The sequence below is a fragment of the Grampus griseus genome, assembly GCF_964374135.1.
Source record: "Grampus griseus genome assembly, chromosome: 17".
Taxonomy (NCBI): domain Eukaryota; kingdom Metazoa; phylum Chordata; class Mammalia; order Artiodactyla; family Delphinidae; genus Grampus; species Grampus griseus.
This window is the reverse complement of record NC_139011.1, coordinates 14421398-14436060: the sequence shown is the minus strand read 5'-3', so window position 1 is coordinate 14436060 and position 14663 is coordinate 14421398. Positions and strand designations below refer to the sequence as shown.

Sequence of the window (14663 nt, the reverse complement as noted above, 5' to 3'; positions counted from 1 at the left end):
CATAACAATGATTGTCTCTGGAGAGAGAATTTGGGGATTGGAGACACCACATTATTGTTCTGTTTGAATTTTCAACCATGTGCTTAATTACTTTCTTAACTATATGCCCTATTACTTTGCAAAAGTGAAGTGACTCGATGACTCCATAATTCAATAGATACTAGACCATTTGAATAAGCTTTTCAGAGAATTTACGCTTATATCTCTTTGCTAAGTTTTTCATTGGGCAGTTTGTCTTTTTCTTGCCTCACTGTGTTTTTTATTTTTTTTAATAGATACTAGCTTAAGTGAAATAGGTTTGTATCGGGGAATATTGCAAAGTACACATAGTTAACAGTAAAATAGCATTCTTTTATTTAGGGTCCACTGTGTTTAAGACATCCTGTTGGGTGCTTTACCTACATTCTCATTAAATGTTTTCAATGTTCACATGAGGTTTAAGCCTTACTTCCTTTGGTCTTTGCTGCCATAAATTCATGCCAGAGCTTTGATGTTGAACCAGAAGTCAAAGCCGGGCTTTGTTTCTTAAGCCTCCTGGGCCTTCAGCCCTCCCACTGTAACTAAAACATGGGCATAGTCAAGGATTTGAAAACCAGAGAGAAATGGCTGTCACTGAAATTAAATATGTTGGCTGGAATGCTGCTGTAAATACTGCTTGCTGCCTTGAATTCACTGTTTCTTTCCAGTCTGCCAGGGATTAGATAGGAACAAATGGACAGGAAGGGTATAGAAAAGGATTTAAATCATGTAAAAGACAGACTTGACCTTGAAGATTCGAGGGGCTTGTAATAGCTAGCCAAAAGAGGTCTGTGGATATGTTTTACAATGATTGATGCCCATAGCCTGAGATTCGTAGTGCTGTTGGTGACTGATAGAGACTAGATTGTATCCAGAGATTGAGTTCTAAGTTTAATTCTTTTTTTTTTTTTTAATTTTATTTATTTATTTAAGGCTGTGTTGGGTCTTCGTTTCTGTGCGAGGGCTTTCTCTAGTTGTGGCAAGCGAGGGCCACTCTTCATCGCGGTGCGCAGGCCTCTCGCTATCGCGGCCTCTCTTGTTGCGGAGCACAGGCTCCAGACGCGCAGGCTCAGTAGTTGTGGCTCACGGGCCCAGCTGCTCCGCAGCATGTGGGATCTTCCCAGACCAGGGCTCGAACCTGTGTCTCCTGCATTGGCAGGCAGTTTCTCAACCACTGTGCCACCAGGGAAGCCCTATAAGTTTAATTCTTCATAGAATTTACTTCAAGCAATATTTTGAGTTATACCTTTACTATGGTGGTTTATACACATTCTAAGGAAATATCTATCTATATAATGAAAGATGGTCTCCATTGCTTTGGGGTAGAATTGTTTAAGTCAGTCAGTCAGTCTCTCCTTCACTTTCTCTCACTCTTAAAAGAAGGTAATGTTTAGGAGAATTTCTTTAGCCAGAGAACCGATTATTCATTATTCCATGACTGTTGCATGAAGTGCGTTTTACTTATTTCTATGTGGTAGTTCAGACACTACTGCACATGCCTTCCATGCTTCAGGCCAGACCTGAGGGCAATTCCTAAGTCTACCACTTACTAACTGTGTGACTTGGGACAAATGATTTAGCCCTAGTGAGCATCGGTTTCCTTATCTTGAAATGATGTTTACTAATACCGACTTCACGCTGTTGCGACAAAGGATGAGTAGTGAGTTCATCGTGCATAGTCAGTGTGCAGTGAAGATTTAATCTATGCCTTCTCTGTTCATTCCCAGGGTTTTTGTTTGACCATTTAAACTGTAAATCAGCCTAGGTGGAGAGGACCGAGGGCATTTATTTAGCCTCTGCACAAGCCGGTAAACAACTAATGCACACTACCTTTCCAGACACATTCACCCCCTCACTTGTTAAACCTGTTAAACCTTCTGTGGGCAGGCTTAGCTACTCCTTCTTGCTTCTAAGCATTTCCCCCTCTGCCTGGCCTGTAGTAAGTGCTCAGTAAGCATTTGCTAGGTAAGTGAGTTTCTGGACAGTAGTGTGTGGGTGGGTAGGATAGCGGATTGTTGACAAAGCTTCTCATAGAGCGTTGCAGTCTTGTGAGTTTAACTTCATGCTTTGGTCTCTAGTTAGTAGAAACAGCTGAGAGAGTTAAAGAGATGATCTTCACTTGATTCTTTTTGGTTCTATGGGCAAAGTGCTTTCAGCATTTAGACTAACTACATTTGCAGAGTAGTTATCCATTCTGTAATAATTATAATGGCAGATAACATTTTGTCAGTGCATACTGTGGGCCAGGCCCTGTGCTGATCATTTTAGCTACATTTTCTCACTTAGTCATGTTGTGAGTTAGATACTGTCATTGCACCCATTATACAGAAGAGGAAACTGAGACTCCAAGTTACGTGCCAAAGACTACACAGCTAGCAAGTAACATAACCTAGATTTGAATGTAAATGGACTCCAGAGCTGGCTTTTTGAGTTACTGTATTATACAACTTCCCTCTTCTGTATGACTATGATAAGAAAATTGTATAGGAGATAAAGATGATTATAAAGGTCAATATTTCACAAAGATTTCCCCCATATTCACTGAGCTTATAAAAGAGCCAGTTGCTTCCTAGTTTGTGTCATAAACTGTTACACTTTTCACTATTATTTCTGGTGGGAGGCAGTTATATAATGTGGATTCAATTTTAATTTTACCACACTAATATCAGTGTGGAGGAATAATGGGGACTAAAGTACGGGGTAGTGAGAAGTAAGCAAGTTTCTATTAAATATTGCTCAAGCAGTGAATAAGTCATTAAATTTGACTTCTGATGAATATATAATGATTGCTTAATACTAGGCTGCCAGGAAAAACATACACACACCCACTCATAGAGGAAGGTGTGTGTGTAATATATATTGCTTGAGATAGTTGGAGCTATATTTTAAAAGTGGAAGGGGTTTTTTTTCCACAGAAGGAGGGAGAGGCAATATGCTTTATACTGCCATTTATTTGAGTTCATCCAAAAAGAAGAAATTTCTTGCTTATAAAATATAGAAGAATCAAGTTTTAATTTGAAGAGATTAGGAAATATTTATTCCCTGTTTCAGAAAGTAAAAATCTCCCTATGTGCCACCTATTCTAGGAAATTTAAAACATAAATCAGGCGATTCCTGGCCTCCTCTCCTTCCTTCCTCCTTTCCAAAACGGACACATATACTTTATGGCACTGAGAATTTATCAGATCCTTCTGAGTGTGTGATTCATGTGGAATTGGAGTCACAACCCCAGAAGAACACTAAATGACTGCTTTGTCTGAAAGGTTTGGTATATTACTAATAAAATGCATGGAGTTGAATTTATTCAACTATATATAATTGGTATTGTTCCTGTTCAGACATGCCTGTGTATGACTTTGTAGAATAAAAAACAGCTGCTTCTGCGGTTTTTGTTTGGTTAGGACAAAATCTCAGGAAACAACTTGACCATGGGCAAAACTGCAGTTGAATCAGGGACAGAAAGTTGGAAAGAATAAGTAGATGAAATTTGTCTTGAGGGTGTGCCGCCTGAACACATACACCTGCACACGTGTCCTCGTTGTAAAGGTAAAGAGGGCTTATGGACCAAGAAGGCGTGAAGCGTCTGGTCCTATTCTGGAGCTTAGGGAGAATTCTGGAAAACGACCCTGTGGCTGAAATCATAGGCAACAGCAGAGCAAAGGAAAAAGACATCCAGTAGTGTAGAGAGGGAGCCTAGAGATAAAGCTGGGATGGACATGCTAGGGGAAGGAGGAGGACAGGTGTCTTCATCTTCGTGTTTGTTTCACTGAAGGCAGTTCTGCTGGACTTGAAGGACGTTGAGGGAACTTATTTGGCTCTGGGTCCTGTGTGCTCCCGGACCTGCTTCAGCTGTGCTTCCCAAACCTTAGGGCTAGGCCTCAGGGAAGAGAATTTATTTCTCTCCAGTGCATGGCTTAGGCTGCTCCTCAGGACAGCTGTGGCTTGGGAGGGGCCTTACTTAGAATAGTTGGTCAAGAAGCTGCATCTCTTAGTGGCATCAGTTACCTTCCATTCTTGCTGAACTGGTTGCTGGTATGGAAGAAAAGCTTGACTGGTCTGTTGACCATGCCCATCTGGACTTGGGGAAGCCAAGATAAAGAATCTTCTTTATCCCCATTTTTTAACCAGTAGCCAAGAAAGTGGCATTATGTGGAGCAAATAAGTTGGGAATAGACACTAGACAATCTTGGAACTCACCCTGGATAAACTCTCATGAGTCTGAACTGTGCTACATAAGAATTACCATATTGTTAAAGGCTTACTACCTATTGATACCTTGTTTAGCCACAGGGGACCTGAAATTTGTCTCACCTGAGTCTGCCTACATCTGTGAAAATAGCTAGTCTCCTCCCTTGCTCTCCTCTCTCAGACCTCCCTCTTCTCCCTCATTTTGCCCGTCTTTCACTTTTGAGACAACCCGCATTGATTGCTAGTTTCCATATAATTGTTTTGCTTTCGTAAGTGTTCCTGCCTCAGCCATTATCTTCCTCTCATTGAAGTCTCATGAATTTTAAGTTGAATTTGATTGCAACACTAAATCACCCATTTCTGCTTAATGTTCTTTATGTAACATGTACCTTTAATGCCTTATTCAGCACTTCAAAATGAAAGAATAGTAATAGTTCTCATATTGCTGTTAGTGCGTTCTGACATTGAATAACAGGTGACATGTCTAATGATCAGCGTGGCTGCCTAGATTGCATAATTACAGGTTTGTTTGACTTTAGGAGGATCATATGCAGGCCAACTGCATCCATTCAGATACTTCTTATGTTAGATAAATATCAGAGCACTTCAGTCTAAAAAGAGGTCCTCTTTCAGCGATTATCACTCTTTAGTTTTCTAGGGCTTGCCAATGAACAGGAAAAAACAAAATGAAACAGAAGCCATCCTTAAAGAATGGGTTTAATTCTGTGGCCCTTCCTGGTCTAAATGACACTTTGTAAGTTCTTCAGGTCCTGTTAGCAGCGCATGGTGTTTGGGATAGCGCTGAGCAGGGTCACTGGTACAGACAAGGCACGTTTGCCACGCTACTGGCATCCTTACAGAAGCAGTTATAATTGTTTAATACAAATCAAAGATTATCTGTGCCCTCTGGACTTAATTTGCTGGGGCAGGGGTTAGGGGGACATATTTCAGCGAGTTATTGAACTAACTTCTTGGAGCAGTTTCTTAATCGGTGTGCCAGATGTGTCACATCGGTCCCACCGAGTCTCCGAGCTCTCCCCAGGAGACCTCCCCACATATTTATTGGCTTGTAAATGAATGTTCAAGTGTATCACTTAGGTTCATTTGATTAACACAAGCAAGGATTGATTATAATAAATTAATGCTCCTTGAATGGCACATTGAAGAAAGGAGAATATTCCTAGACTCCCAGACCCTGCTTGGCCAGGGGAGGACAGTCAAAGACACGGGTAATAGAAATGGTTTTGACACTGGGCTCCACTCAGAAGTACCTCTGCATGTGAAGCCTTCCAGGGCTCTTCCCTTCCCCTGAAACAGTTCTCTGTTGCTGCCCTTGCATGGCTGCTACTTCCATCTCTGTTGTTGCTGGTGCTCTTGGCCTGGTACAGGTTGACTTGCCAGCTGCTAGAGCTGACTTAGTTATTCTCCTAGCATTCAGTGGGTGACTTGGTTACTTTTATAGCGCCTCCAGTTAGCCTTGCTGATGGGAAAGATCACTCTTTTCACCAGTGTTAAAACTTAGCAATCTTCTAAAAGGGGAAGATGATTTTCTTTTTGTTATCGGTTTCCTCTACTAAGGAATTTGGGAAAGCTTTTCCCAAATGTGATCGGACCGGGCCCAATCACATCTGAGTGGCTGGCCAGTGTCCTACTTGGAACAGACCACCGGGAGCTGAGATGAAGCTCAGGGCCATGACTTGCCCCTCAGTCCCCCCCACCCCAAGGGTTTGTTCCCTGGATATCCATGGAGGAGTTGGAAGTGCTTGTCCTTCTCACGTTTAAGCACCTTTTAGCACAGGAGGCTAGTGTACATACTTTGCAGCTAGAAGGTCTGAGTTGGAGGCCTAGCTCAGCCACTCACTACCGTTGTGTCCTTGAGCAGGTGACTTCAACTGCTTGGTGCTTCGGTTTTCTCATATATAAAGTGGAGCTAAAACTACCTTTCTCTTAATGCTGCTGTGAGGTTTAATGTAAACACAGTACGCTAAGTAGTCTTGGCTCATAATAAAGTGCTTACCAATTGTTAGGTAAAGCTATTATTATTATGTATATATATTTTATCATTGCAGTTACTTTTTGGCTTGCAGAGGTGTGCTACAGTAATATTTGCCTCTCTGAGATTGGTCATTCTGTGAATTTTAACATCGTTTTTGTAATCTCTCCCCCACACTCAGCGCTGGTGCCAACCTTTTTCCTGTGGAAAAATCACACTGAAAATAGGCAAATAAGTTTATATTACATGTCTTCTTTGCATTTTAATTCAATTGAATATCAGAGGCAGGACAATTTTTAGTTTGGTGAAAGTTTAATTTTCAAATTTATTATATGATGGCCATATAAGAATATTGAAGGAAGAGTTCCTATAGTTCTTTGTTGGATCCATCATTCTTGCCCTCAAATGGATTAAAGTCTGTTTGGAAAAATGAGACAAATTCATATAAGAAAACAAGATTGTTTATGTTTCAAAGTGCCAAAGTATCAAGTATAGTTGTTAAGATAAATTAAGTGAGATCCTTCTAGGCTGGCAGAGTTTAAAAGCAGGTAGGGCCTGAGCTCAGCCCTTGAAGGATGTGTAGGATTTGGTTGGTGTGGATTTTTAGGAGGGCTTTCCCTGTGAGAGTGGGAGAATTTTGGTAGTGGGATTATATACCGTGGAATAAAGGAGCAGGGAACCTCTAGCTGGTCAGTCTCTCTGCACCTCCCCAACGCCCCAGCCACTTTCTAGTCAACAGCCAGCTCCCTGTTGATGTGTTTATCCCTCTTTTCCTCCTGAGTTCTTCAGGGCTTTACTTAGCCTTTTTCATGCAACACTATGCTCTTTCCCCACCTCAGTTCTTTAGTGGAACAGGACACATTCCCTGTGCCTTCCTTTGCCTGGTATTTCTGAAACATGAACACAAATAACATACTTAGAAAGAGGCTTTATTGTAATAATAAGGGAGACACGGGTTAACAACTACTTGATACGGATGTTCTCATGACCTCTCTTCCAGATGCCATTGTGGGAGTCTGTTGTCTTCCGTCTCTAGTCTCTCCAAACCCTTCTCCCCAGCAGATGAAAACATTGACTTGAGCCTGAAGTTATCTGACTGAGCATCACTTCCAGGTGTGGTGTGGCGTGGTTCTCGGTTCTTCTCAGGAGTAGCTTCCCGCTCTCTTCTGGTGTTTTCCCTTTGTCGCCTCAGGCTGCACTATTCATCACTTAGGTTCTTTAGCTTGTCCCAACATTCTTGGGCCCTGGAGCCTTAGCTGAGGCTGCATGTCCACAGTTGGCCTCCTCAGGTACTTCCCTTAGGCTTCCTGCCATCAAATACTGGCAGCCATCGCTCACGTTCTCCTTTGCAGGGAAGGTCTCCTTGGCCTTGTATTTGAAATTGTTATCTGGTTCAAGTCTGGCTATGTCTATGGACCTTGATAATGAGAATCATCATCCTGCTTACTCTGAAAACTTTAATGTCGAAGGCATATTTCTAAGTGCTTTAAAAAATTAACTCATTTAATTCCAGAGGGGGGTTGCCAACATTATGTCAATTCCTACTGATTTAAGCCCCTGACACATTTTTATTTCTCATACTTGAAAGACTTTTGCTGCTGATACATCCTTTAGTGAGTTTCTGTTTAGGTTGAAGTTGCCACTAATTATTGCACTTTTGATAAAGCAGTTTATGCTGTTAGTCTCTGCTCAGGTTACCAGCTTGACCCACTTTTTCAATGGTCCCAGTATCAGAATCTATTACACATAAAATATACTGATTCCACTAAGAAAAGGAAAAAAACACACACACACACATCATCATTTCCTTTAACTAGATAAGGTTTGTGTGAAACCAGGGGCCTATTTTTCTTTCTTTCTTCTTTTTTTTTCTTTTTTTCATTATTTTAAATGGGAAAAAATTAAATTACAGGCCAACCCCAAACCCCTAACCAATTTACTTAAATGTAACTATATACAGTAAAATGCCTGTATAAGTCACAACCCATCATTATTAGGATATAAATTGTTTAAAATTCTCTTCCTGATCATCAAGCAATTAATAGGATTTTTAACAAACATTTGTTGTATATATGGCAATAGATACACGTTGGTACCAGCAACAGCTAAGCAACATGTCTCTTTCATTGATGTTTGGAGATTTTCAAACGGTCTAACAATTTTTTATGGAATATGACTTGAGACCTTTCTCATATACCACTTTATTAAAAATGTATTTAATTTGGGGAATGTAAATACAAATTTTTCTTATATAAACATTGCCCCTTCCCACTCCTCAAAAAAAAAAAAAAAAAGCTTATATTGAGGGATATGTATATTCTGTGAAGTCTGGGTGTTACCAGCCAAGAGGTATTCTACCAGAAGCGTGTTAACCCAGAAGATATTTTATGGAGTGTGTTTATAATTGACTACTGTAAAACTAAAGCATAATTTAGAAGTCCAGGAAAATCATTTTTTAAAAGCCAAATGTAAGTGGGTTTTATATTATTTCATGACTTAGAGATGAACTGTTGTACTGTTCTTCAGAGTGGACAAGAAATACTGCCATTTGTCTGAGCCAAGTTATTTGAATGAAGAGTCTTTGAGTGTGTGCATCCCCTAATATGATTTAAGGACTCCAGTTTTATTTTCATTTCTTTCAGCTTTTTTAATGTTAACGTTTTTATTATCCTGTGTTCTCTATCTTTTCCCGATCTATTATTAAATTGTGTGTCTAGAGCTTAAAAAAAAACGTTTAAAATCACTTTGAAGAATATTATCTTGCTTTTCCAATCTACTAGTTGCTTTCTATAGTCTCCTGTTTCCTGAGGGTCTTTTAATTTTTAAATATAGTAAGTATAGTTGTTTCATGCTCTGACTGATATCTGAAACATTTGGGAATCTGTTTCTGCTGATTTTTACTCTTTTTGGCTTGTTTTCTTGTGTTTTTCCTTGTAAGGTTTTTGTTTTGTTTTTATTTTTTGTCCCCCGTAATCTACTCATTATCCTTAACAATTATTTGTAGGGTTATTTGAGGCCTCAGATACAAGTGTCTTTTCCAGAGGGGAGTACATGTGGGTACTTTCATTGTGAGACCACCTCCTACCAACATCAGAGCTCAGGTTCCCAGCACCACTCAGGTGAGGGGAACCCAGGCTGCAAACCCAGGCTGTGGCTTGTTGATACAGTTTTTCAGAAACATGTTTGTTTTCTCTCTCCCTCTTCCCTCTGTTCTGCTCAGTGGCCAAGGCCAACCTCCCTGCAGCCTGGAGGAGCAGAGTGGGATTACTTACGGTTCATCTTTATTCTGATGAGTGGGGACCCAGTTTACTGGGGGAGGGTATGCAACTTTGATTTCCTGTGTTCAGCTTCTCTTTTTTGGTTTTCCCTAATTTTGCCCTGGTTGTTTCTTACTATCTTGTGACCCTTTTGTTTTTAAGGAGATTACTCTTTTTCCTGTTTTATCCAATCATTTTACTTATTTATTTATTTTTATAAATTTATTTATTCATTTATTTCTGGCTGTGTTGGGTCTTGGTTGCTGCGTGCGGGCTTTCTCTAGTTGTGGTGAGCAGGGGGCTACTCCTCACTGCCGTGCACCGGCTTCTCATTGTTGTGGCTTCTCTTGTTGCAGAGCACGGGCTCTAGGTGCACGGGCTTCAGTAGTTGTGGCACATGGGCTCAGTAGTTGTGGCTCACAAGCTCTAGAGCGCAGGCTCAGTAGTTGTGGTGCACAGGCTTAGTTTCTCTGCGGCATGTGGGATCTTCCCCGACTAGGTCCCGAACCCGTGTCCCCTGCATTGGCAGGCGGATTCTTAACCACTGAGCCACCAGAGAAGCCCTCCAGTCATTTTAGTTGTCTTCAGTAGGAGGATTGGTCCACATAACCCAACCTACCATTACTAGAAGTGGAAATCTTCCTTATTTGATTTTTAACAATACTACAAGGTTCATGTGCAGATATATAAGTGGGCTGCTTCAATGGATGAGGGAACTGAGGCTGAGAAAAGTGTAGTGGTTGATTTAAGATTGTCCAGGTAGGTGGCACAGCCTGGAACTCCTGAGTCTGAGTCTACATTTCCACCTTTGAGACTTTTTCTACTGGGTGTCTTCTTCGAATTTTGAATGAAGCAGCCATATATTGAAGGCATTTTTTAAAATATGCAATACCTTTACAAAATCATTTAGATAGACCATTGATTGATAAATTATGTTGGTACAGCTTTTTCCAAATATGGCATTTTTTTTTGTTGTTGTTGTTGGGAGGTAGGAGTTTATTAATTTATTTAAATTTTTGCTGTGTTGGGTCTTCGTTTCTGTGCGAGGGCTTTCTCTAGTTGTGGCAAGCGGGGGCCACTCTTCATCGCGGTGCGCGGGCCTCTCACTATCGCGGCCTCTCGTTGCAGAGCACAGGCTCCAGACGCGCAGGCTCAGTAGTTGTGGCTCACGGGCCTGGTTGCTCCGCGGCATGTGGGATCCTCCCAGACCAGGGCTCGAATCCGTGTGTCCCGCACTAGCAGGCAGACTCTCAACCACTGCGCCACCAGGGAAGCCCCAAATACGGCATTTTAAATGGAAAATGATCATTGCTTTCCTTTCTTTTTCAGCTGAAGTGAGTAGTGAATACAGTATGGATAAGGCAATGGTTGAATTTGCAATGATGGATCGGAAACTAAACCATTATTTAAAGGCTGTTCAATCTACAATAAACCATGTAAGTTTATACCACTCACCTAGTTATATTTGGTTACAGCTCACTGACTTAGAAACACAAATCAAAATTCTTTTCTAACCTTTAATAATTTCTTATCCTTACTGTAGTAGCTATTAATCTCTTCTTAATCAGGAAGTTCATAGAATAGGAATCTTAAATATTTTCCCAGATAGGCCACCTAGGTTTAATTAGGATATTACATCTGTTTTAGATTTCCTTGCATTTTCTGGTCTCGAATTTTTTAGTCTAAGCCTCCTTCGAATGTGAGTAGTTTTTTATAAAATGCTACAAATTGCGTAGGACTTGTTTTTATTGTTATATTTGCTTAAGCATACAATTTAGACCAGGTTTAGTTACTCATTCTCCAGCTTTAACGAATATGCAGCTATTGCAAAATTCATAGAATCAGATAATAGGGAGAGGTTTTAGAGCAAGGTTACAAATAGAGAAGCGTGGCCTTTTGGTTTTTCCAGAAGCCAAACTTGTCTTTGTTGGCTCCAGCATGTCACAGGAACAACACATAAGGCAGTTAAGGTGGGAACATAGCAACATCCTTTTCAGCAGTACTGTGTTGAGCAAGAAATGAGCAGTATGATTGCAGTAATGTTTCTGAGAAGTGCTTTGTCCTCTGAGCAGTGGAAACTCCCCTTTGAACTGATTTCATATACCTGTGTAATAGGATGTCTTGTACTTCTGGTTTCTTTATTTGCTTTTTCTTACTTATATCTATGGGAAAATTCCAAAAATAAAATGCTTTACAAGATTGGCTACTATTCAGTGGGAGATAAATTTTTGAATATGGTTTAATACTTAAGCTATAGTTAAATGGGTATATATGTTCATGGTTATATGCAGTTTTTCTGTTCTTTTCTTTCTTTAAAATTTTTTTTCTGTTTTTTTTTTAATGGTTAATATTTATTAAGTGTAGCAGTTGTGACTAACTTAAGAATGTCTGCTTATATCCAAGTAATACACTCATTCAACTTGTACATTTCTGGTGTTTCTAACCATTGTGACTGTCTTGGGACTGTGAATATTCCTTCCATAGGAAAATATGAAAATGATGTCATGTTAGATTCTTAAACTAGATAGCAAAGCACTTAGACCAGAGGTTTTCAACTCCAGCTGACCCCTAGAAACAGCCAGTCCCTACCCTACACTAAAGAGATTCTGATTTCATTGATCTGGAGAAGGATTGGGGCACCAGTATTTTTTAAAAACCCATTCTGTTATGTATCCAATGTTGAAAACCACTGCCTTAAAAGAACAAGGCTGACTTTATAGAATAAAGTGTGTTTGTTACCAAAGATCAGAGTTAGGCTTATTGTATAGATCAATCCTGCCTTGACGCTTACATTCTATGGAGGTTATTTGATAGGCTTTTCTATCTTTAACCTTGATGTTTTGCAAATATAACAGCACGATGTACATTATAGATAAGAAAACAGATTTTGGAAGTTGAAGAACTTAATGTGGATTTTTTTTCTATTAAACCCTAGGATTCACAGATATGTAAGGTATTTTTACGTGAAGAATTGGACTTTTCCCCCTTCAAAAAACTGAGTCATAAAAAAAGAAAAAGCAACCCTCACCCTCATGCACATTCAGTAGTTAATAGCATTTCTTTCATCCTGAGGCCTCATCCCATTACACCCACCCTACTAATCAGGAAAGAATATAACTGGAGTTTTATCCAGCTTTTCAGCTCTAACCTTACGCTAGAGTATGGAGTAACTTGGATTTAGTGATTCTAATGCTTGTCGGGAAGGTCCCTGGTCTTTAATAAGAGAACACATGTTTATTGCGTTTTTTTCTCATGCAAAGTTGTGCTCTCTATATAAGCTTGATATGAGACCAAGAATAGCAAATCATAGTTTAATAAGATTTCTAAGACCTAAAACCATATAGAGACATAGTGGGGATGTGACCATTATTTTAAGGGGAATATTTTACCCTCTTTATATACTGTGTACTCTTTACATAGTATGGACATTTATGGACATTGCTATCTTATTGCCTGTTTTGATGAGGAATAAAGAATGAACAGCAGATTCAAAGAGTCCAGAATGGTATAGCTGTTCTGTGCTATAGAAATAGCAGTGGTCTAGGGATCAGAAATTCTTCCAACCCTGGTGCTTCCATTTTCTAAGTTATGATCCTGGGTCAAGAAACTTAACCTCTTGGAATCTCGTGTTCTTCATCTATAAGGTTCTTGGCCTGCCTATTTCACAAGATTATTATGTGAATCAGATTAGATATTGTGTATCAAACACTTTGACATTCATAAAATTTGATGGAGATAAAGATACTATGTTATTACAAACCCAGATTTCCAAACATACTCCTGAGGAAGGTGGAACTGGATCTTTCTTAACGAGTACTTTGCTCACTTTATTTCAGGGCTTTGAAATAAAACTTTTATTGGCTTTGACCTGTCCTCCCTTGGAATTCAGGAATCATATAGGATTAGCTATAAGCTGGTAAAGTTTACAGTATGAGGTCTTTATGATCTCTAAAACAAAGAAATTGTTTTAAGTCAGATTATTAGGAAAGAATACAGAAAATAGGAGCCCCTGTTGAATCTCGTTTCACTTCTGCTCTGTCATAGACTTTTAAGAGCTGCAGTACTTCCATTCCTGTATCATTTGCCAAGATTCTCATCCACCCCGTGGTCTTTCTGTTTATGAATTTTCATATAGTCATAGAAAGTTAAAAAAAAATTTGTCATCATCAAAGAGCATTAAAGTTTATCATTTAAATAAAGATCTCGCTCCTGCTCTCACCTTCACAGAATTCTGAAGGTTATACACCGCTGAAAAGGTTTTAGAAGTTTACTTTGGAACCTTAGATGTGGTTCAATTTACCAACAATCCCTGGGAAGTCCCTTTGGCATCCAACAGAAGCTCTCAGATTGCCTTTCTTTGTCCTTTAAGAAAATAGAGCTGCTAGAGCTGAAGAATAGAGCTGAAGACTTTATTTGGAATCAGTATTTATTTCAGCGCTCTGAAACTTAAAAAAAAAAAAAAATGGGACTTTGTCCCAGCTGTTTTGTAGAGGGAATATCATGCAGTGAGCACCTAAGGGGGGAAAAAAAATTCCCAGACAGTCTATAAGTTATTTATAAAAACTTCCAGGATAAGTGGGTTATATACCTGTCACAACTCTTTAAAACATGTAGAACCGTAAACAGAATTTCTGTATGAACTCTTTGGAGACTTTCAGTCATGAGACCACACATGATGAAAGTGTTTTGAAAGGTATAAAATGGCACATAGATATGCTATGATACACTTACTTCTTTTATTGCTGTTACTGCTGAGGAAAAACTTCTCTCAGTTTCATGTTGAGAACAGAGTGATGTTCTGAACATTAGCTTTTGATGACCTAACGTTCCCTTCCTTGATTTCTAAGCTTTTATTATTTGAGTATCTTGAAGGGGCACCATTGGCTGGCTTTTTGTTCTCAAACATTCACTGAACAAATATTTTCTAAACATCCGTGTGCCAGGTTACTTCTAGGTGCAAGAAAGAGGAGGTCAATCAGCAAAGCCCATATGATCTCACCTTCAGAATGTCTGAAGCCTAGAGAGGGAGACAAACGTTTAACAAAGAACAATACAGATGTTATTTAATGATTGTTGTGCTGTGTACTACAAAGGGAAAATAAAGTTTTCAAGGAGTTAATAACTCAGGGGGCATATCAGCTGGGAGGGGGGAGTGGGTTGGTGGTTAGGGGACTCCTTCCTGATGAAGTGATATTGAATCTAAGATG

The 14663-nt window shown here is 39.6% G+C and overlaps 1 protein-coding gene across 2 annotated transcripts in view; it reads left to right on the top strand.

Annotated features, from left to right (window-relative positions):
- NSMCE2 (NSE2 (MMS21) homolog, SMC5-SMC6 complex SUMO ligase) overlaps nt 1–14663 on the top strand; it is a 224180-nt gene that overhangs the window by 38031 nt on the left and 171486 nt on the right. For both annotated transcript variants that reach the window (XM_082675228.1, XM_082675229.1), the window contains exon 3: nt 10786–10892. In XM_082675228.1, coding sequence (XP_082531354.1) covers nt 10786–10892 — 107 coding nt within the window. The remainder of the gene's footprint in view (nt 1–10785; nt 10893–14663) is intronic.